The following is a 21593-nucleotide window of genomic DNA, read 5'->3' as shown; positions in this document are numbered from 1 at the left end:
CTAAAGTTATTTTATTTCCCCTTTTTACCTTAACACCTTCACGCTGACCATATGCAAATATGCGGCCTCAGCTTGAAGGGGGTTGTACCGGGGGGATGTTGTACCTGCAGTTGCACACATCACCCCAGTATCGTTTTTTTAGAGCAAACAGTTGGCTTTCTTGGGAGACCAACCGATGCGGGTAGCAGCCACTCGGCTGTTATCCCAAGGAGCAGGAGGGGACTTGCAATAGAGACACTCGAAAGGGAGGGAGCTGAGAGCACCAGCTGGGGACCCCAGAAAAAGAGGTTCGGGGCTGTTCTGTGCAATAGGTATAGGTTTGCACTGAGCAGCCAAGTATACCATCTTCACCATCATATAAAAAATAAATAAAAATGAGAATATATATATATATATATTTATTAAACCTTTATACCTGCTTTACTCTACTTTTAAAACCTTATGCTGCGTACACATGATCGGACATTCCGACAACAAAACCGTGGATTTTTTCTGACGGATTGTTTGCTCAAACTTGTGTTGCATACACACGGTCACACAAATGTTGTCGGAAATTCCGAACATCAAGAACGCAGTCACGTACAACACTACGACGAGCCGAGAAAAATTAAGTTCAATGATTCCGAGCATGTGTAGAATTTTTGTGTGTCGGAATTGCATACAGACGATTTTCCGACAAGAACTTTTGTTGTCGGAAAAATTGAGAACCAGCTCTCAAACATTTGTTTTCGGAAATTCCGACGGCAAAAGTCCGATAGAGCGTACACACAGTCGGAATATCAGATCAAAAGCTCACATTGAACATTTGTTGTCGGAAATTCCGACCGTGTGTACGCGGAATTATACTTTTTTTTTTCTACCATCTGTCTTATTATGGAGATTTCCCTTCCTCATCTGAAGATGGGAATCCCCTCCTAGAAAGTTGATATGTGAACAAGTGACCCCATTGGAGGATTTCCCCTCTATTCTTGTTCCGATACCAACTCAATATATTAGATTTACCCCTTTTATTCCTGGTGACATTGGCGATCAGGACAGGGGGAGAGATAGAGAGAGAGTGCATCTCCCCAATGGGAACATAGCAAGCAATAAAAACCTCACACGAGTTCTAACTCCTTGCCACTGAAAATATGTACTTGCTACCCCCAAAAAAATGAAAAAATAAAAATATGTGTAAAAAAAAAAAAAGGGAGGGGGGGGGGGGGTAGGGTTAGGATTATTTGATGTCTAAAATGAGAGCGAAGGTTAACTTCCCTCCAATAGTGAAACAAAGTTTTATTACTGGAAGAACAGCAAAACAAGTTTGTTGATCTCATCAGTGTGTCACAACTGGTCACCCGGCCACCTTTCTGCCCTCCTAGCCTATGCCCATAATCATTGAAATATCTGTAAGTACCTTGGGGAATAGTTACTACTCTATCTCTTTCTCCATAACTGGATCCAATTTATATATATCTCTTTACCTAAAATTAGATTGTTTTAATATCTACAGACTTCTATTTCATACCTTGCTCCTGAAGAGTGGCAGTAGCCACGAAACGCGTTCAGCCAATAGAAGCCACCCTTCATACTCGCTGCTACTGTACCACCTATCATTTTATATATCGATTTAATTTATTTATCATTCAATCGTGGCTCTAATTATTACGGAGACATTTTAATTAATTTGGTTTTGTTTAATGTCTATATTATGAACCAATTATATATTACTAGGAGCCAATAGATGCCCCCTTGGTCAATATATGACATTTTAAATTACCAACCATTTTTTTTTTTACCAATTGGACTGTATCAAGATTATATTTATATATCATGGAGACACGCTCCAATGAATTGGCTTATTTTTATTGTTTCTAGTATGAACTAATCATGTCATTTTATCTCTATTATTGATATTATGAATTGTTGGAATTTATGCAATATCAAGTTCTTTGACTATTGTACCAGGGTTATCATGTTATTATTGTATCCGTTATATTTTTACACTATTAAATAACTGACTGTCAATTGTTGTTATGCAATGCTCTCATGTTATGTGTTTAGTTCTACTGGATCAGTTACCTGCCATATTCAATTGTCATCGTTAATCTCCTGGGGTGCATGCCTCAATTAAAGTCCCACCTTTGTCATTCTTTGTTCAAAATATTGGGGATGGAAGTGCTTGGCTTTATGCCTTGCACCTCATTTAAAGTCCCACCCTTTTAGTTTTTCATATACAACTGGTGTATTGTCTGATACTTACCAACAGGTCCGTTCCATGGTATGTCCGACAGCGCAAGTGCAGCAGAGGCTGAAAAAAACAAAAACAAAAAAAACACATTAAATGAAATATAATGTGTAAAAGTAAAGGCAATTGTAACCAAGTAAACATTTTTAAAGTGACGCCTATGGCGATTTTTAAGTTCCGAAGTTTGGTACCATTCCACGAGCGTGTGCAATTTTGAAGGGTGACATGTTAGGTATCTATTTACTCGGCGCGTAACATCTTTCACATTATGATAAAAAAAATTGGGCTAACTTTAAATGTTTTTTTTAAATCATGAAACTTTTTTTAAAAACACGTTTGAAAAATTGCTGCGCAAATACTGTGCAAGATAAAAAAAAAAAAAAAAGGTAGAATGACCGCCATTGTATTCTCTCGGTCAGGGATTCTCAAACTACGGCCCTCCAGCTGTTGCGGAACTACACATCCCATGAGGCATGATGGTCATAAAACTGACATTCACAGACATGACTAGGCATGATGGGAATTGTAGTTCCTGAACAACTGGAGGGCCATAGTTTGAAGACCCATGCACTAGGGTCTCTGCTAAAAAAAAAAAAAAAAAAAAAAACACACAAACATATACATAATGTTTGGTGGTTCTATGTAACTTTCTAGCAAAAAAAATGATGATTTTTACATGTAGGAGAGAAGTGCTCCTGGGTATGGGGAAGCATGTGATCTGCTGGCAGTGAGGCATAGCAGGCAATCTCGGGGACAGATCATTGTCATATGACAGAGGAATGATGCAGTTGGAAGATCTTTTTGTACTCGCAGGCTCTTACATCATGGCTAAATGGTCCAATTCTTATCTGAGCACTGCAGTGGTAAATTGGCCCATTTATACAATCCCCAGGTATTGGGAGTGCATATAAAAGGTAACATGTATTACACAGTAAAGTAATCTCCACTATACAGCACTAAGTTATATATATTTATATGTAGCTGCAGCTTGCAGGCCTAGTTCCCAGTAGGAACAGGCAGATTAAATGCAAATGCAGCTGTTCCTGTAGGAGGATATTACCAGTAAGACGCAGTAGAGTAGACTGCGCCACCTTCTCATGCCTCCACCAATCCCCTCTATTTGGCACTACCACAGTCCATCACATCCTGAGACTGCATTAAAAAAAAAAAAGCTAAGAATAAGAATCTGAATACACAAAGCAAAAGCTTTATTGTAATGGTAAAAACACTTTAAAATAAGGCTACTCACAAACAATCACATGGTCATGTGTATATGGTATGTATATGTGGCTTCCTCCACTTTACTGTCACCCACGGGCCATAAAAATTTTTTAAATATCCCAGGAGAAATCGGGGGGGGGGGGGGGGGGGGGGGGGTCAACCCAAAACACCTTACTACTGGTAGATCATAAAAATACAGCAATTACTGAAAAAAAAATTATTCGGCGTGAACAGCTTTTTTTTGTAACGGCAGAGATCGAACAGAGTATTTAAGGGATATACCATTTTTTTATCCGCGTATAACACACACGCGTGTTATACGCCAATCCCCGCTGTCTGTGAGGAGAAGAGGAGCGAGCGCCGCCGATATACACATAGCCGAGTGTACTTGGCTAGGCTCGTAGTCACGCCATTGGACCTGTGTTATGTCCATCATAGGAGCCTGGGCAAGGGGCGGGACTGCGAGAGGAGCCGAGTACACAGGACATCCGGTTCTATCCATCTCTGCGCTGCGGCGGTAATTTTAAACGTTCAAGGTGCAAGGCTGCAGAGGGACACTGGGCAGGGCTGCAGAGGGACACTGATAAAGCTGCATCGATGGGCATTTAAATGTAAGTTTTTATCCTTAAACTTCCCTCCTAAACTTGAGTGTTATACGCCGATAAATACGGTAGATCCATGTATGGCTGTGCTGCTGCATTTGCTGCTTCAAAATATGTACATACCTACAGCAACTGAAATGATGATATGTTGCAGTGTTCACAGCTGACAAATATTTTGCAATAAAAAAAATAAATAAATAATACGTTAGGAGATCTTGATTGTACACCCATATATGGGGAGGTGTTTTCGGGGTGACCCCCAACTTCTGTGGCCCATGGGATCTTCGTTTTGTGATCCATGGTGGTGTGGGTGAAGGTGCATACACCTAAAAGATGCACATGAAAATGTGATAGTATGTGGATAGCATTGCTTCCTGCGTGCGTTTTGATTTTTTACTTTGTTTACGCAGCTTTGTTATAGTAATTTTGGTGAAGTTTATTGCATTTTTTTTTGCAGAATCTGAACCTGCAGAACTGTGGTATAACCGTATAGAGGGGGTCTGCAAATATTTTAAGAGAATTTAAGAACAGTGGCTTTAACAACTACACATTTTTTTTTTTTTTTTAAAAAAGGTATTGTCTGAAAGGTACCAAAAAAAATAAAAAAATAAAAACACAATCATCATAAAAGAGAAAATGAAAGTACCTCCATTAATGGCCAATATGTCAGGTTCATTAACACCATCCACTGCTAATAAATTACACAAAACCTGATAAGGAAAATAAATATTGAAATTGCATTAAATACATACTCATCCATAAAATCAAAATCACTCTATACATTTTTTTTTTTAATAATAATAATAATAATAATAATAATAATAATAATAGGTGGTTTACCCAAGTATTTATTTAAAAAAAAAAAAAAATCATAAAACTAACCTGCGTATCATAGAAGTAACCGGCTGGAAACAAGGGGCGGATTGACCGATCTGAAAATGAAAAAAAAAAAAAGTAATCAATAGAGCTTTTTTCTTGCTGCACAAGATCCACAACCCACAATGAAGACATAACAGGATGTATACAATATACATCATAAGCATTGGGAAGATAAAAAAAAAAGCCAATAAACACCAGTGCACTTACAAATATTTGAAGTTGCAACTCCATTATATTACCAAGTGGCAAGCTCACATCTATGTAATGAAGCACAGCATATTTAACTTTAGGGCATTTTTGTGTTTACAAGTGTCAGGTGGGTGTTAAAAAAGAGATTTTTAATACAGCTTACCTGTAAAATCTTTTTCTTGGAGTACATCACGGGACACAGAGCGGCATTCATTACTATATGGGTTATATGGAGTACCTTCAGGTGTAGACACTGGCAATCTCAAACAGGAAATGCCCCTCCCTATATAACCCCCTCCCATAGGAGGAGTACCTCAGTTTTGTAGCAAGCAGTATGCCTCCCAAAATGGTCCTCAAAAAAGAGGGGTGGGAGCTCTGTGTCCCGTGATGTACTCCAAGAAAAAGATTTTACAGGTAAGCTGTATTAAAAATCTCTTTTTCTTTATCGTACATCACGGGACACAGAGCGGCATTCATTACTATATGGGATGTCCCAAAGCAATGCTTACAATGAGGGGAGGGAGAACATCTCCAAGACAAAAGGATTTAATTTAGAGATATACTCAAATCATAATAAATCCAACTTAGTTGAGAAAAATAATTTTAAATTTTAAATTTAACTCAAAAAAGAGGAGCCCCCGGAATCCGAGGGTCTCAAACTGCAGCCTGCAGCACTGCCTGCCCGAAGGCAGTATCAGTATTCCTTCTTACGTCCAACTTGTAGAATTTTGTAAACGTGTGGACAGAAGACCAGGTTGCCGCCTTGCAAACTTGAGCCATAGAGATCTGGTGGTGTGCTGCCCAGGAGGCGCCCATGGCTCTAGTAGAATGAGCCTTTAATGATACTGGAGGAGGCAACCCTTTCAAGCCGTAGGCCTGAGTGATTAATTGCTTAATCCACCTAGAAATGGTGGACTTTGCAGCTGCCTGCCCCTTCTTGGGCCCATCCGGTAGAATGAACAGCACATCTGTTTTCCGGATCTTCTTTGTAGCTTTAAGATAGGCCTTCATGGCCCTGACAATATCCAAGGTATGCAGCAACCCTTCCTTTCTGGAAGTAGGTTTAGGGAAGAAGGATGGTAATACCAAATCCTGGTTCAAATGAAAACTGGATATGACCTTCGGTAGGAAGGAAGGATGAGGGCGGAGAACGACCCTGTCCTTATGAAAAACAAGATATGGTTCCTTACAGGATAAGGCCGCTAGCTCCGAAACTCTTCTTGCGGAAACTATGGCAACCAAAAATACTAACTTCCTTGTCAGTAGAACCAAAGGAATTTCAGCCAACGGCTCAAACGGTTGTTTCTGTAAACTTGACAGAACAAGATTTAAATCCCACGGACAAAGCGGGGATTTAACTGGAGGTCTAATACGTAAGACCCCTTGAAGGAAGGTCTTAACCAGCGAGTGGGTGGCCAGCGGCCGCTGAAACCACACTGACAGAGCAGAAATCTGTCCTTTGATTGTGCTTAATGCCAATCCTTTATCCACTCCTAGCTGGAGAAAACTTAATACTCTATCGATGGTAAATTTGCGAGAAAGCCATCGCTTGGACTCACACCAGCCTACATAGGCCTTCCAGACCCTGTAATAAATCACCCTAGAGACCGGTTTCCTGGCTCTGATTAGGGTAGAGACTACTTTCTGAGACAGACCTCTACCCCTGAGAATCAGGGATTCAGCTTCCAGGCCGTCAAATTTAGATGCCGTAAGGCAGGGTGGAGGATCGGACCTTGCGATAGCAGGTCTGGCCGTAGAGGAAGAGTCCAAGGGTCTCCCACTACCATCTTTAGGATGAGTGAGTACCATGCCCTTCTGGGCCATGCTGGAGCTACCAGGATGACTGGTATGTGTTCCACCCGGATCCTGCGCAGCAGGCGGGGTAGTAACTGGAGCGGGGGAAACGCATAAAGAAGTTTGAACTGATGCCAAGGGCAAACCAACGCATTGGTTCCGCAGGCCATCGGATCCCTTGAGCGGGATATGAACCTGTCTAGTTTCTTGTTGAGTCTCGATGCCATGATATCCACGTCCGGCACTCCCCATCTTTGGCAGAGTGCTTGAAAGACTTGTGGATGCAGAGACCATTCCCCCGGCCATAGAGTCTGGCGGCTTAAGAAGTCCGCCTGAAAGTTGTCCACTCCTGGAATGAATATTGCCGATATGCAGGGCACATGCGCCTCTGCCCATAGGAGAATCAAGCTCACCTCTCTCTGAGCGGCTTGACTCCTGGTTCCCCCTTGGTGATTTATGTATGCCACGGCCGTGGCATTGTCTGATTGAATTCTCACCGGGAACCCCTGCAATTTTGACGTCCAAGCCCTGAGGGCTAGTCGAGCAGCTCTGAGCTCCAAGATGTTGATGGGCAACTGCTTCTCTGGCTTTGCCCAAGTACCTTGGCGAGTGCAACCATCCAAAATTGCTCCCCAGCCCGTCAGGCTGGCATCTGTGGTCACTATCTTCCAAGCCACTGGGCTGAAAGACTTCCCCTTCAGTAGATTCTGAGGGTCTAACCACCAACACAGACTTTGTCGGACTCTTGATAAGAGCGGCAACGGGATATCCAAGGCCTGTGGCCTTCTGCTCCATGCTGACAGGATGGCTGCCTGTAGGATGCGAGTGCTTAGAACCAGTAGGATTAATTCCTTGATGGCTTTTACCTTCCTCAGAGGTAGGAACACTCCTTGTTGTTCTGTGTCTAATCTCATGCCGAGATATTCCAACTGCCTTGTGGGCTGGAAAGCTGACTTTTCTCGATTTAGGACCCAGCCGAACCTCTCGAGGTATTGGACCGTGAGGGCCACTGCTCGCTCCAAGCCGGGAGACGAGTGGTCTATGACTAGGAGGTCGTCCAGGTATGCTAGGATCGTGACCCCTTGGATCCTTAGCTTGGCTAGGATCGGAGCTAGGACCTTCGTGAACACCCGGGGGGCCGTAGCCAACCCGAAGGGAAGCGCCACGAATTGGAAGTGACGCGAAGCCACCATGAAGCGTAGATATCTTTGATGTGGCTGATAAATTGGAACATGAAGGTAGGCATCCTTTATGTCTATGGACGCCATGAAGTCGTCCTTCTGGAGTGTGGCAGCTGCTGACCGCACGGATTCCATCCGAAATGAGCGGATCTTTAGATATGCATTTACCATCTTTAGGTCCAAAATTGGCCTGACATCTCCATTGGATTTTGGGATGATGAATAGGTTGGAGTAGAAACCCAGCCCCTGTTCCAGGACTGGTACCTCTACTATTACTTCCTGGGAAAGTAGATGATCTAATGCCGATCTTAATGCGGCTCCCTTTTCCGGATCGTTTGGAATCCTCGACTTCTGGAAATGAGGAGGAGGAAACCTTAGGAAATCTAATTTGTAGCCTGTGGCCACGGAAGACCGTACCCACTCGTCGGGAATGCTGGCTTCCCAAATCTCTGAAAAGAGTCGCAGCCTTCCCCCCACCTTCGTGGGTGGGGGCGCCCCTTCATGAGGTTGGCTTGGGGGCTGGTTTTGCTGGTTTGCGAAACCACTGCCTTTTGCCTCTAACAGCCTGTCCTTGTGATTTGCTGTTGAAGCCGAAGTTTGCTTTTGCAGGAGGCCGTCGATACTGCTTGGCATTAGAGGGCCCCTGCCCAGGGGAATACTGTCGTTTAAACGCAGGCCCCTGAACCTTCTTCTTAGTTGGCAAGAGAGTACTCTTGCCGTTTGAAATGGTCTGAATGTATTTATCTAGGTCTTCTCCGAAGAGTCGTCCTCCATGGAAGGGGAACCCTACCAGGAGCTTCTTGCATGGGGGCTCAGCCTCCCAGCTTTTTAACCATAAGAGTCTTCTCATATGGATAAGGGATAACGATAAACGTGACGCTTGCTGGATAGAATCCTTGATTGCGTCTACCGTAAAACATATGGCCTTAGGGACATCCGAAAATTCTTCTGCCTGCTGGGCAGGAATAAGTTTAAGCATCTGCTTAAATTGATCCGATAATGCTTGAGCGACCCCAATCGCAGCCACAGCTGGCTGTACTACTGCCCCTGCAGTAGTGAAGGAGTTCTTAAGTAGTGCTTCCAAGCGCTTATCAACTGGATCCTTGAACACCTGTATGTTTTCTACAGGGCATGTTAACGATTTGTTAACACATGAGATGGCTGCGTCCACTGCAGGAGTAGCCCATCTTTTGGAAAATTTTTCTTCCATAGGATATAGGACAGAGAACTTCTTAGGTGGTAAGAAGATCTTATCTGGCTTGTTCCAATCTTGGAACAAAACTCCCTCTAATAGAGGATGGATCGGAAACACAGCATTGCTTTGAGGCGCCCTCAGTGAGCCCAAAGCTGAAACCGTCGATACCTGGAGATCTGGTACTGGCAAGTTGAATGCCCTATGGACCAAGTCCGACAATCCTTGAATCCACCAGCTCTCCCTCAGGGAGACTGCCCCAGACTCCTCTGTATCCGGATCCTCGATCCCTGAACCTACTTGGTCCTTGTCCAAGAGGTCGTCCAATTCCCCTGAGGAAAGGACCTCCTCTTCTGAGGGTCCGCGCTCGGGCGACGGAGATCTATTCCGCTTACTGCCCCGCATAGCTGCGGCTATCATTTTACCCATGCTTTTCTGCATCTCTTTTAAAGAGGTGAGTAATACCTCCTCCGTGACCATCTTAGGGTTGGACTGACCCGCGTCAGCTCCAGCCCCAGATCCCGATGGCCCCAAGGCTCCCTGTGGGGAAAGCAGCGGCATAGCTTTGTCCGAGACCTCAGACTCTCTGGGGGAATCCCCACCTCTTGTACCCTTGTTTTTTGATGCCATGGTACAATACCGAGGTACACCTGCTACTTATTGGTACCTGGGACTTATAAATAGTTAAATGCCCAAACACCTGTTTGGGGGATAAAAAAAATGCTTCCTCTCCCCTAGATGACACTTTTTTTTTTTTTTTTTTTTCAAATCTAGGAAAGAAAAAACATTCTGTCCCCCTGAGTAGTATTGCAAGAAAAACTATGAGATGGAAAAGAAACAGCCTATTCCTAGGCTTGAAAACAGTCTTTCTGAAGACTGCAATATTCTTTCTGGCCACTGTGTGTCCTCGGCGCTCCGTGCTTGCCGTTCTGGTCTTTCCTCCTCAGTTCCAAAGTATTGAATGAGCTATATGGAACAAACAAGGAAGGGCCGCCCCTTCCTTAAGCCACTGACCCGCCCTTCCCCCCCAGCAATCTCAAACAGGAAATGCCCCTCCCGACAGGGGGGGGTGGGGTTGGGAGGAAGGGACCTCTCTGCTCCAGCAAACTGCAGCCTGCAGCCTGGAACCATGAGGAGGTCAGCGTTTTGCCTGCTTTGCAGGCCGTGAGGAGGAAGACTGAATGGAGCATCGCCTGGAGGCTTGCAGGTAAGCACAGCTCTCTGACACACACATATACTTTTATATCACACAGGCCCCACTCAATGCTTTTCCAACACTACAAGGGAGGTCACATCTTATGGGGAATAATACATATAGAGCCATCCTATCTTTATGATATGTGACTAGTTTGCCAGATGCAGTGCATAACTTTAGGCATGTCCCCTGTGACCCCCCAGAAAAAACCTGCTAAGAACCAAGTTCCGCAAGTTTTCCCCTCACTTACCTGCTCCATGCCGCAGGACTTTGCCAAGCAAGAGGCCCAATCTTCCCCCATCTCGGTGGGGATGTCTAGACCTTCAGGCCCTGGGTTCCTATGAAGGATCCACTGTCCTGGGCCCATATAGCACTCTGGCAACAGAAACATTAGGCACCCAAAGGTTTCTAAGTTCTGGGCCCAGGGTCCAGCTCTCTAAAAAGAAAAGCATTATGGGCTATACCCCAAGGGTTTGGGGTCCGGTTACTGACCACTTTAGCGCTGAGGCTTTTTTGGACAGAACCGGTTAGCTCACCTAATCCCAAGGATGTGGAGGCAAGCTAAACCATGACTAACACCTAAGACACTGGCGGAAAAACTGAGGTACTCCTCCTATGGGAGGGGGTTATATAGGGAGGGGCATTTCCTGTTTGAGATTGCCAGTGTCTACACCTGAAGGTACTCCATATAACCCATATAGTAATGAATGCCGCTCTGTGTCCCGTGATGTACGATAAAGAAAGGTAAATGCACAAATATGTAGGTGTTTTTTTTTTTATAATTATATATATCTCCAAATTTAATACAACTCTGTCATTATACAATCATTATATATATATTTTTTTTAAACTAAAAGAAGAGAAAGCACCTAAATTTGAACTATCAGCCCCTTTCTGTCCCTGTACAGCAGGGCGGGAGTGTGAGAGGTAGAAGCAGCATAAGGAGCTAATCAGTTTATGTGCTGAAAATAAGTGTGCCAATAGGAGAGAGAAGAGAGGCAAGTTCATTACTGCGCTGTTTCCCCATTTTTATTTTTTTAAAGGTGTCATTTTATTGTACATAAACAATGACAGTGAAGCAAACAACGCTCAGGCTGCATTCACACCTAGGCGTTTTTACGCCCGACGCCCCACGCTATTGCAGCCTGCAATACGCTGGAGGGGTGATTTAACATTGTCGGCTATGGAGATGGTTCACATCTCCATGCCGAACACCGAAACGCTGTACGCCTGAAGCTCAAAACAAGTCCCGGACCCTTTTTTCAGGCGGCTTTCGGCATAGCCGACAATGTTAATCACCCCTACGGCGTATTGTAGGCTAAAAAACGCCGCGTTTTGTCGTGGCAAATCGCGGTACAATACGCCGCGTTCAGGTGTGAATGCAGCCTCAGTTATCCATTTGCTGCATCTGCAATATAGTCAGTCAACATACATATCTCCATCTAAAAGTTACAATTATAAATCTGTAGCTCGAGCGAAAAAGATATAAAACAAAATATTCATAACCCTGACATTCAGTTCAAGGAAAAGAAAAATAAGAAAGGGATGTAAATTCAGGTTAAATCCTATCAGTTTCCCCTTTACTGTCCAACCACAAGGGCTTAGAGGGTTGTATGATGTTGGTCATCAAACTGGCAACATCTAGTGGCGAAAAAGTATGGAGCAAGACAGCCCTGGACTAAAGGTGAATATTGCAGAAAAGGTTGCTTTTTCTTTTAATATGCTATTCATTTGATCTTTTCTTTTGCTACAGTTCTGTTTTAACTGCTTGCCGAACAGCCGCCGTCATTCTACGGCGGCAGGTTGGCTCTCCTGGGCGAGAGCCCGTACAATGACGTCGGCTCTTTTTGCGCCCCCCGCTCGTCCGTGAACCCCGTGCGGGTGCCCGGCGGGCGCGATCGCCGCCGGGCACCCGCGATTGCTCATTACAGAGCGGGGACCGGGAGCTGTGTGTGTAAACACACAGCTCTCGGTCCTGTCAGCGGGGGAAATGCTGATCTTCTGTTCATACAATGTATGAACAGAAGATCAGTGTTTCCCCTAGTGAGGCCACACCCCCCCCCCCACAGTAAGAACACACCCAGGGACATACTAAACCCCTTCACTGCCAGTGGCATTTTTATAGTAATCCAATGCATTTTTATAGCACTGATCGCTATAAAAATGCCAATGGTCCCAAAAATGTGTCAAAAGTGTCCGCCATAATGTCGCAGTACCGAAAAAAAATAAATAAAAATAAATCGCTGATCGCCGCCATTACTAGTAAAAAAAAAATATTAATAAAAATGCCATAAAAATACCCCCTATTTTGTAAACGCTATAACTTTTGCGCAAACCAATCAATTAACGCTTATTGCGATTTTTTTTACGAAAAATACGAGTCGTCCTAAACTGAGGAAAAAAATTTTTTTTTTATATATTTTTGGGGGATATTTATTATGGCAAAAAGTAAAAAATATTCATTTTTTTCAAAATTGTCACTATATTTTTGTTTATAGCGCAAAAAATAAAAAACGCAGAGGTGATCAAATACCACCAAAAGAAAGCTCTATTTGTGGGAAAAAAAGGACGCCAATTTTGTTTGGTAAACACGTCGCACGACCGCGCAATTGTCTGTTAAAGCGACGCAGTCCCGAATCGCAAAAAGTGCTCTGGTCTTTGGGCAGCAATATGGTCCGGGGGTTAAGTGGTTAAACTTAGAAAAAAAAACAAAAAAAAATAAAAGCAAACGCACACACTAATACGTGCGTTAAAGAGCACCGTGTGTCCTGCAGTGTACATTTACTTTTCAGTGCATCTAGTTGGACTCATCTCAGATACACCCGTATGTGTCCTGTAATGTTTATCCCAAAAGCACTTACTATGAGCAGTATTGCTCCTGGGTTGATTGGGTATTGGTTTCCTCACAAACGCAAACAAATTAGAAAAAATAATTGGCATAACTGGCCCTAGTGCAGTGATGGCAAACCTTAAGACCCGGTTCACACTGGGGCGACACGACAGGCGGCTCAGCTGCCTGACGTGTCGCGTCCCATTCAATGCTATGGAACCGTTCTAATAGGAGCGACGCAAGTCGCTCCGACTTAGAAAAAAGGTTCCTGTAGTATTTCGGGGGCGGCTCTGGGCGATCTGCATTGACTTCTATACAGAAGTCGTTTTGCGAATCGCCTCTGAAGTCGTCCTCAGGACGACTTGCAGAGTCGCCCCCGAAATCGTGTCGCCTATGTGTGAACCGACTCTGACACCCCAGATGTTTTGGAACTACATTTCCCATGATGCTCATTGCACGCTGCAGTATAGTTGCGCATCATGGTAAATCTAGTTCCAAAACATTTGGGGTGCCAAGGTTTGCCATCACTACCCTAGTTTATGTGTGGAGAGACTGTTTGATGAACTGTGGAAAATACTGATTTTCATGCAGTTCTGTATAACATATGTTGGCGCTATAAAACACGACAACAACAAAAAGAAAAACACAAAACAAACAAAAAAAAAAAAGGAGGAAACTAATTACCTATTATTCTACTGGTAAGGATTTCATGAGGGGTGGAGCCAAGTTCTCTTCGCAGATGATTTGTAGGTATCCTCCCTGCAGCAGCAGCTTTCTGCCTGTAGTCTACCTATGTGAAAAAATAAATGGGGCTTGTTACCACTTTATACCAAGCAAAACTTCACAAATTCAATATTGCTTTCAAGACATTCCTAAGAAAATAACGGATTTCAGACCTCTTGCAAAGAAGCCCTCAGACTACACTTAAATAGCTAGATTCAGTAAGAGCGCCACATCTTTAAGGCGGCGTATTTACGATACGCCGCCTTAAGTCAGAGAGGCAAGTACTGTATTCTCAAAGTACTTGCCTCCTAACTTACGGTGGCGTATCGTAAATGCGGCGGGCGCAAGCGCGCCTAATTCAAAATAGGCTGAGGGGGCGTGTTTTATGTTAATTTTCTTTGACCTGACGCGATTGACATTTTTTTGGAGCGGCGCATTCGCCGTCCGCCTACATTTACCAGTGTGCATTGCGGCAACGTACGCCGCACGGGCCTATTGACGTGGACGGAAATTACGTAAATCCCTATTCACGGACGACTTACGCAAACAACGTAAAATTTTCGAATTTCGAAGCGGGAACGGCGGCCATACTTTAACATTACTATTCCAACTATTTGTTGGAATAACTTTAGGCCTGAAAAAGCGTTACGTAAATGGCGTATCTGTACTGCGTCGGCCGGGCGTACGTTCGTGAATAGGTGTATCTAGTGATTTACATATTCTACGCCGACCGCAATGGAAGCGCCACCTAGCGGCCAGCCTAAATATTGCACCCTAAGATAGGACGGTGCAGGCTGCCCTATCTTAGATAGGTTTAAGCGTATCTCTGTTTGAGAATACACTTAAACTTAGGTCGGCGTAGATTCTGAGTTAGGTCGGCGTATCTACTGATACGCCGACCTAACTCTACCTGAATCTAGCTAAAGGTAAGGAGATCAACATCAGATCTTAAGGGCTATATGTCAAATAGTCTCCCCCCCCCCCCACCAGATCTTAGAAGGTCCTGACCATATAGCCCAAGCTAAATTTTCCATGCTTTACCAGAACACATCAGTTAAAAATTTGCCTGCAGTAACACCTACAGGTGAAACCCGATATTGCTTTACCGGTACGTTGTTACATCTAGGGATAGCCTACTGTCCACTAAACAATGTAAACAGCGGCATAATGAGTGTACTACCAGTTATGAGATAGTTCTAAAAGGTAAAAAGGACTACACTTATTACAGAAGCAGCTGAATTTTACATTTATTTTTCCCCAAAAACAGGATATTCAAAAGAACCCAAGAAGAATATTTGCACAAAAGCAGAAAAAAAAAAAAACGAACCATAGATATAACAATACGACACGTGTTCAAATATGTAAACGTCAACTATTTTACATTTTTACTTACCACTAATGGCATGAACTGAGATGGCGAGGGCTTGGTTTTGCTTACAGCGGTTACCATAACAGAAGTGTCACCTAGCTTTTAACAAAAAACAAAAAACATGCTTAGAATAAAGATCACGATTCTGGCGGCGTAACAACTTTCACATTAAACAAAAACAATTGGGCTAACTTTACTTTTTTTTTATTAATTGAAGTGTATTTTTTTTTTTTTGGGGGAAAAAATAAAATAAAAATAGTGTTTGAAAGACTGCTGAGGAAATACGGTGCCACATAAAATATTACAATTGGCATTTTATTCCGTAATAATCTATACAATGCATTTCAAATCAAAGTGATTTTCGATCAAAAAAATTAATACTGATTTTAACTTTGTAAGAAACAAGTGTCAGTTCAAGGTGTGTTTGGCTGCTTGGATGAGTTCCTCCCCCCCCCCCCCCCGGACCCTCCTTTAAGTAACCTTGCTATGATTTCTTGTTCCCAAATTGGTATCTCATTGTATTGGTGTATGCTAGCCTGTCACCGCCTCTCTCCTGTTCATACCAGCAACACATCTAACTGGTGAAATTCTGAGTAATGCTTTCTCTGTGACTAACTGTGTTTATGCATCGCTTGTATTGTAAAAATTTGAATACACATTTTTCTTGTGAAAAAAAAAGAAACAAGTGTCAGAAAAATGTTTAGTCTTTAATTGGTTAAACTTCCCTCATTTACAGACTCAAGTTCATTCCTTTGATCCACGAAAGAACAGTTACAATGTTTATAGTTATCTACCAGTGCAGACGTGAAAAACTTGGCAGGCTGCCTGGTTTATTTATTTTGACAGCTGAGCAGAGAACTCTCTACACTTGTTACATGAATGAATCGGGAAATTCTGATTGTAGGGGAGGTTGAATTGAGATCACGATTTTTTTTAATGATTAATTGTTCAGCTCAATAATAATAAAAACATGTTTTTATATATGTGCTGTCAAACGATTAAAATTTTTAATCGCGATTAATCGCATTAATGTCATAGTTAACTCACGATTAATCGCTCTAATTTATGACGAATTTCCCCACAAATATCGCACAATTCTGCAAGTGATTATAATTTATGATCGCTGTTTTCTAGCTGATCTAAAACCATTTTTGACATAAAGGGACACTTTTGGACAATCTAGTTTTTCAGGCAGAAAGAATAGTTTTTATTTTATAAAAGAACATGCAGGGCACTGGGCAGACCACTAGGGACAAGGGGGGTGTGTATTTTTTACATACAGTACTGTAATCTATAAGATTACAGTATACTGTATGTAAGGTGTTTGTTTACTTTTTTAAATTTGGCGCCGTTCTCCGCTCCCGTGCGTCGTAACGTCGCAGGGAACGGAGCTCGGCGGCACACAGGCACTGTGAATCGAGCGAGGAGGACCCGCCAAGCAAGGAGGACCCGCCAAGCAAGGAGGACCCGCTCGATCACACAGCGGGGTGGCATCGCTGGATCCAGGGACAAGGTGAGTAACTTGCCTGTGAATCCAGCGAGAAGGTAAGTCGCGCCGCTGCACACTCTGCATGTCCACCCCGAGGGCTCCTGCGTTAATCGCGCGATAAAAATATTGACGGCGTTAACATGGGTTTGCGTTAACGCCGTTAATATCGTGTTTAACGCACAGCCCTAATTATATATATATATATATATATATATATATATATATATATATATATATATATATATATATATATATATATATATATATATATATATATATATATATATATATACACACACACACACACACATTTTTTTTTTTTATATATATATTGCCAGTGCTGGCTTATTTGTGGAGCCCCTCTTCTGCTGTTGGATGACTGAAGGAATTCACTCTTGGAAACATAAGCCTGTTTTTATTTTGTAATAAATTCACTATTGAGTGGTTGCTGTTCAGGAGGTACAGTGCCCTGAAAAAGTATTCCTACTTTACGCTCCATCGGACAATTGTTGTCAGATTATCCGACAACATCCTGCCATCACACAATTCCCATCGGACAGTCAGATCGTGTGAACGGGCCTTTAGACCGCTGACACCATCTGCTTTGGTGACAACTTGTATTTCCCCTCACTTTCTGTGAGGACAGTCAGCAGGTCAAATGCAGAGGACGGATCTCCCCAGTAGGGAGGGTGCATACAGCAATAGAAACTTGCCAGAGGGTCTAACCATCCACCCACTATCATCAATTACAAAAAAAAGTTTTGCTTTTCATTGTCTTTAGAAGCATGCAAAGGTTACCTTCACCACGGCGCATCCATCCGCAAAACGGGCAAGTTTGCCAGAAACAATTTCCAACTTTCTGTAAAGATATAAAAAAAAAAAAAAAAGGGAGGAGGAGGTGGTCAGCATACATCTACACAATGTCATATTCTTTATATGATGTGCCATGGAGCTATTAGAGAACCAAAGCCATTTGTTGCACTGGGTTATTTGTTACCCGGCACAATGATCTGCATGTCATCAGGAAGAGCTTCCTGTGTTCTCTGATAATCCAAAACATACAGGTAGGTATAACAGAATCAGCCGTTATTTGTAGGGCTGGAAAAAAAAAATCTATTTTAAAATCGAATTGGTAGGTCAAATCGATTCATATTTAAAAAAAAAAAAACATTTGTCAACGTAAAATATTTCAATGACTATTTAATTCCGAGCATGTGTAGGATTTTTGTGCGTCGGAATTGCATACAGGCGATCGGAATTTCCGACAGGAACTTCTGCCGTCAGAAAAATAGAGAACCAGCTCTCAAACATTTGTTGTTGGAAATTTTGACAGCAAATGCCCGATGGCGCATACACACGGTCGAATATCTGACCAAAAGCTCACATCGAACATTTGTCGTCGGAAACTCCAATCGTGTGTACGCGGCAAAAGTCTTTAAAGAGGAGCTCCGCCCGCCCCTTTAAAAATTGAAAGTCAGCAGCTACACATACTGTAGCTGCTGACTTAATATTAGGACACTTACCTGTCCTGGAGTCCAGCGATGTTGGCACCGCAGCCAATGTTTACATCGGCTGGTCGGGTGCTGCCGCCGCCATTGCTGGTTAGGAAACTCGGCCGTATAGCCTTTTGGCCAGATCTCTACTGCGCATGCGCAAAGCTGCACTCTCTCACTGGACCAGGAGAAGGGAAGGAAGGGGCTGAGCTGCTGACGTACTTCGCCCTGGCCCAGTCTCCTAGAAGTGGGGAAGGGAACCTGTCGAAAAATGGTCCCTCTCCCCCCCCCCCCCCCTGAAAGGTGCCAAATTTGGCACTGGAGGGGGGGGGGGGGGGGACGACGAATAAGCGTAAGTTCCACTTTTGTGTGGAACTCCGCTTTAAGTGGTTAAAATGATTTCATTTGCAGACCGAAGTTCATCCCTTTGATCAGAAAAACACAATGATTCTTTTTATCTCACTTTCAGCGCTTTGTCGATAAACACTGCCGGTGTTCTATTGAATAGTGCATCTCCGTCGATCTGCGCATGCGCAGGACACATCATCACTCCAGCTGATATGTTGATCGGCTGGCGTGACGTCAACACTGCGAATGCGCAGATCCTCAGAGGCATTATCCAAGGGAGAACGTACTTGTCAGATTCTGCCTACCTCTCTGCTCATGCGGGAGTATTGATCGATCACGCGACAGGCGGATTTCGGTGTATTGCACGAATACGTTGTCTCTTAGCAGGCCTCGAATAATGCCTCCGGCAATCTGCGTGTGCGCAGTGTTGACATCACGCCAGCCGATCAACATATCAGCTGGAGCGACGTTGTGTCCTGCGCATATGTTCAGAGGCATTATGCGACAGAGATGCACTTTCGATAGAACGGCTGCTTTTTCTTTTTGACAGATGAGAGCCGGGAACTGCTCTGCACTTGTTACAGGAATCGTGGAAATGCTGGATTAAGATTGTGTGGAGGGTTGAATCGAGATCGCAATTTTTTTTTAACGACCGCGCAGCTCTACCGCCGATGGTAGCAAATCACAGCCGCTGGAGGTGCTCACAGGGTTGGAAGAGAAGTTTCGGGACCCCTGTGGGTGCAGGGAGGAAGTGACTGGGGGGGGGTAGATAGCCTCCAGTGGCCCCGATTTGCTATATTGGGTGGCCTGGAACAACTATGCAGATTAATTTTGCATGTGGCCAGATATGTTCTATGAGTTAGAACATTAAACTGCCTACTAGAGATACGCACACACGGTGGGGGAAAATGTGTTTTGGACAGGAATCGCACCACATTCTTGTTCAAATCACATGCGACTCTGTGCAGTGCAATTTGCAACCATTCATTTTGTAATGACACTAATCGCATGACAAAGTATCAGTAGCATTTGCACGAGCATCGATATTCGCACAAATGCTTAACCACTTCAGACCCGCGCTATAGCCGAATGACGGCTACAGCGCGGACCTGAAAATCCAACTGGACGTCAATTGACGTCCGCCCCTTTGCGCGATCCCCGGGCGTGCTCCAGAGCGCGCAGCGGGGAAACTCTGTTGGCCGTGTCCCTTGGACACAGCCAATTACAGATCACCGCGAACGCCCAATCAGAGTGGCCGTTTGCGATGCGATCTGTGCGGCCAATGAGAGATGATCTCATATGTAAACATATGAGATCATCTCTCATTGCCGTTTTACACAGAGACAGCGTCCTGTCTCTGGAGAGGAGACGGATCTGTGTCTCTTGTACATATGGACACAGATCGGTCACCCCCCCCAGTCACCCCCCTCCACCTACAGTTAGAACACTATACAGGGAATACATTTAACCCCTTCCTCACCCCCTAGTGTTAACCCCTTCAATGCCAGTCACATTTATACAGTAATTAGTGCATATTTATAGCACTGATCGCAGTATAAATGTGAATGGCGCCAAAAATGTGTCAAAAGTGTCCGCCATAACGTTGCAGTCCCAATAAAAATCGCAGATCGCCGCCATTTCTAGTAAAAAAATAAAATAATAATTCTGTCCCCTATTTTGTAGGCGCTATAACTTTTGCGCAAACCAGTCGCTTATTGCGATTTTTTTTTTTTTTTTTTTTTTTTTTTTTTTTTTTACCAAAAATATGTAGAAGAATACGTATCGGCCTAAACTGAGGAAAAAAAAGTTTTTTTTTTTTTAAATTGGGATATTTATTATAGCAACAAGTAAAAAATATTGTATTTTTTTCAAAATTGACGCTCTTTTTTGTTTATAGCGCAAAAAATAAAAACCGCACAGGCGATCAAATACCACCAAAAGAAAGCTCTACTTGTGGGGAAAAAAGGACGTTAGGAGCCACGTCGCACGACCGCGCAATTGTTAGTTAAAGCGACGCAGTGCCTGAAGCTGAAATTTCACCTGGGCAGGAGGGGGGTATATGTGCCCAGTAAGCAAGTGGTTAATACTGATACATCCCTAGTAGAGAGCCAAAATGTGGGCTTTTCTTTCACTGTGAATGATAATGGTAAACAACAGAAATAGAGATGATGACCCCTAACAGGGGCACAGACAGCAATAAAACCTGACAGGGGATCTAATCCCTCTCCCCTCCACCCAATACTAAAATAAATGTTTGTCCTTTAGTTCCAGTGACCCCCTCTGTGTGTTATTACAAGGAGGGGGAGGGGCAGCATGCCCCCTGATCAGGATCCTGAGCCCCACGTGTCTCCTCCATATATTACCTCTCCCCCACATCCACACACACTGAGCCGCTGGCTGCTCGGCTGATGCAATCCAGACGGGACCGGGGCCACAGCAGCGCCGATCGCCGGTTCGCACAGCTGGCTGCACCCCACGTCCTCCACAATAACCCGGCCATTACTTCGGATCGGCATCTCCAGGAGGCGGCCATGACACCTGTCACCCTGCACGCAGCGCGGACGCCTATTGGCTAAGCCGCCACATGCGTGAACACGCCCACAGAACGAAAGCTCCTGTTTCGATTCTCGGACTTGTGGGAGGGGCCTCTGAGGTTACTCGACGAGCAGCCCCGCCCACCAAAAATAACACGTACAGCCGCTAGAGGGCGGAGGAGAGGCGATCTGTCAATGGATGTGAAAGAGACAAAGGCTAAACTGTGCAGGCAGCTGTCATTGCTAAATTCAGAGACTATGAAGGATCGATCTGAAAGTGGAGGTTCACCCGAAAAGTACATTTTTAACATTAGATTCATGCTCATT

General features: G+C 43.8%; 1 protein-coding gene and 1 non-coding gene across 2 annotated transcripts in view; both read right to left on the bottom strand.

Annotated features, from left to right (window-relative positions):
- PNPT1 (polyribonucleotide nucleotidyltransferase 1) overlaps positions 1-21300 on the bottom strand; it is a 94287-nt gene extending 72987 nt beyond the window's left edge. Inside the window, exons 1-7 of the mRNA XM_040351158.1 lie at positions 21096-21300; positions 17690-17750; positions 15427-15501; positions 13995-14100; positions 4933-4982; positions 4697-4760; positions 2243-2290 (exon numbers count right to left, since the gene is read on the bottom strand). Coding sequence (XP_040207092.1) covers positions 2243-2290; positions 4697-4760; positions 4933-4982; positions 13995-14100; positions 15427-15501; positions 17690-17750; positions 21096-21265 — 574 coding nt within the window. The 5' untranslated portion in view covers positions 21266-21300. The remainder of the gene's footprint in view (positions 1-2242; positions 2291-4696; positions 4761-4932; positions 4983-13994; positions 14101-15426; positions 15502-17689; positions 17751-21095) is intronic.
- LOC120938447 lies at positions 3202-3333 on the bottom strand. Its single transcript, XR_005749063.1, has one exon. It is a non-coding gene; the product is annotated as a small nucleolar RNA SNORA47 (small nucleolar RNA).
- Positions 21301-21593: the final 293 nt, after the last annotated feature.

This window comes from Rana temporaria, chromosome 4 (genome assembly GCF_905171775.1).
Source record: "Rana temporaria chromosome 4, aRanTem1.1, whole genome shotgun sequence".
NCBI classification, from domain to species: Eukaryota; Metazoa; Chordata; class Amphibia; order Anura; family Ranidae; genus Rana; species Rana temporaria.
Note: the sequence above shows the minus strand (reverse complement) of the source record. Positions and strands in the feature narration are given on the sequence as shown.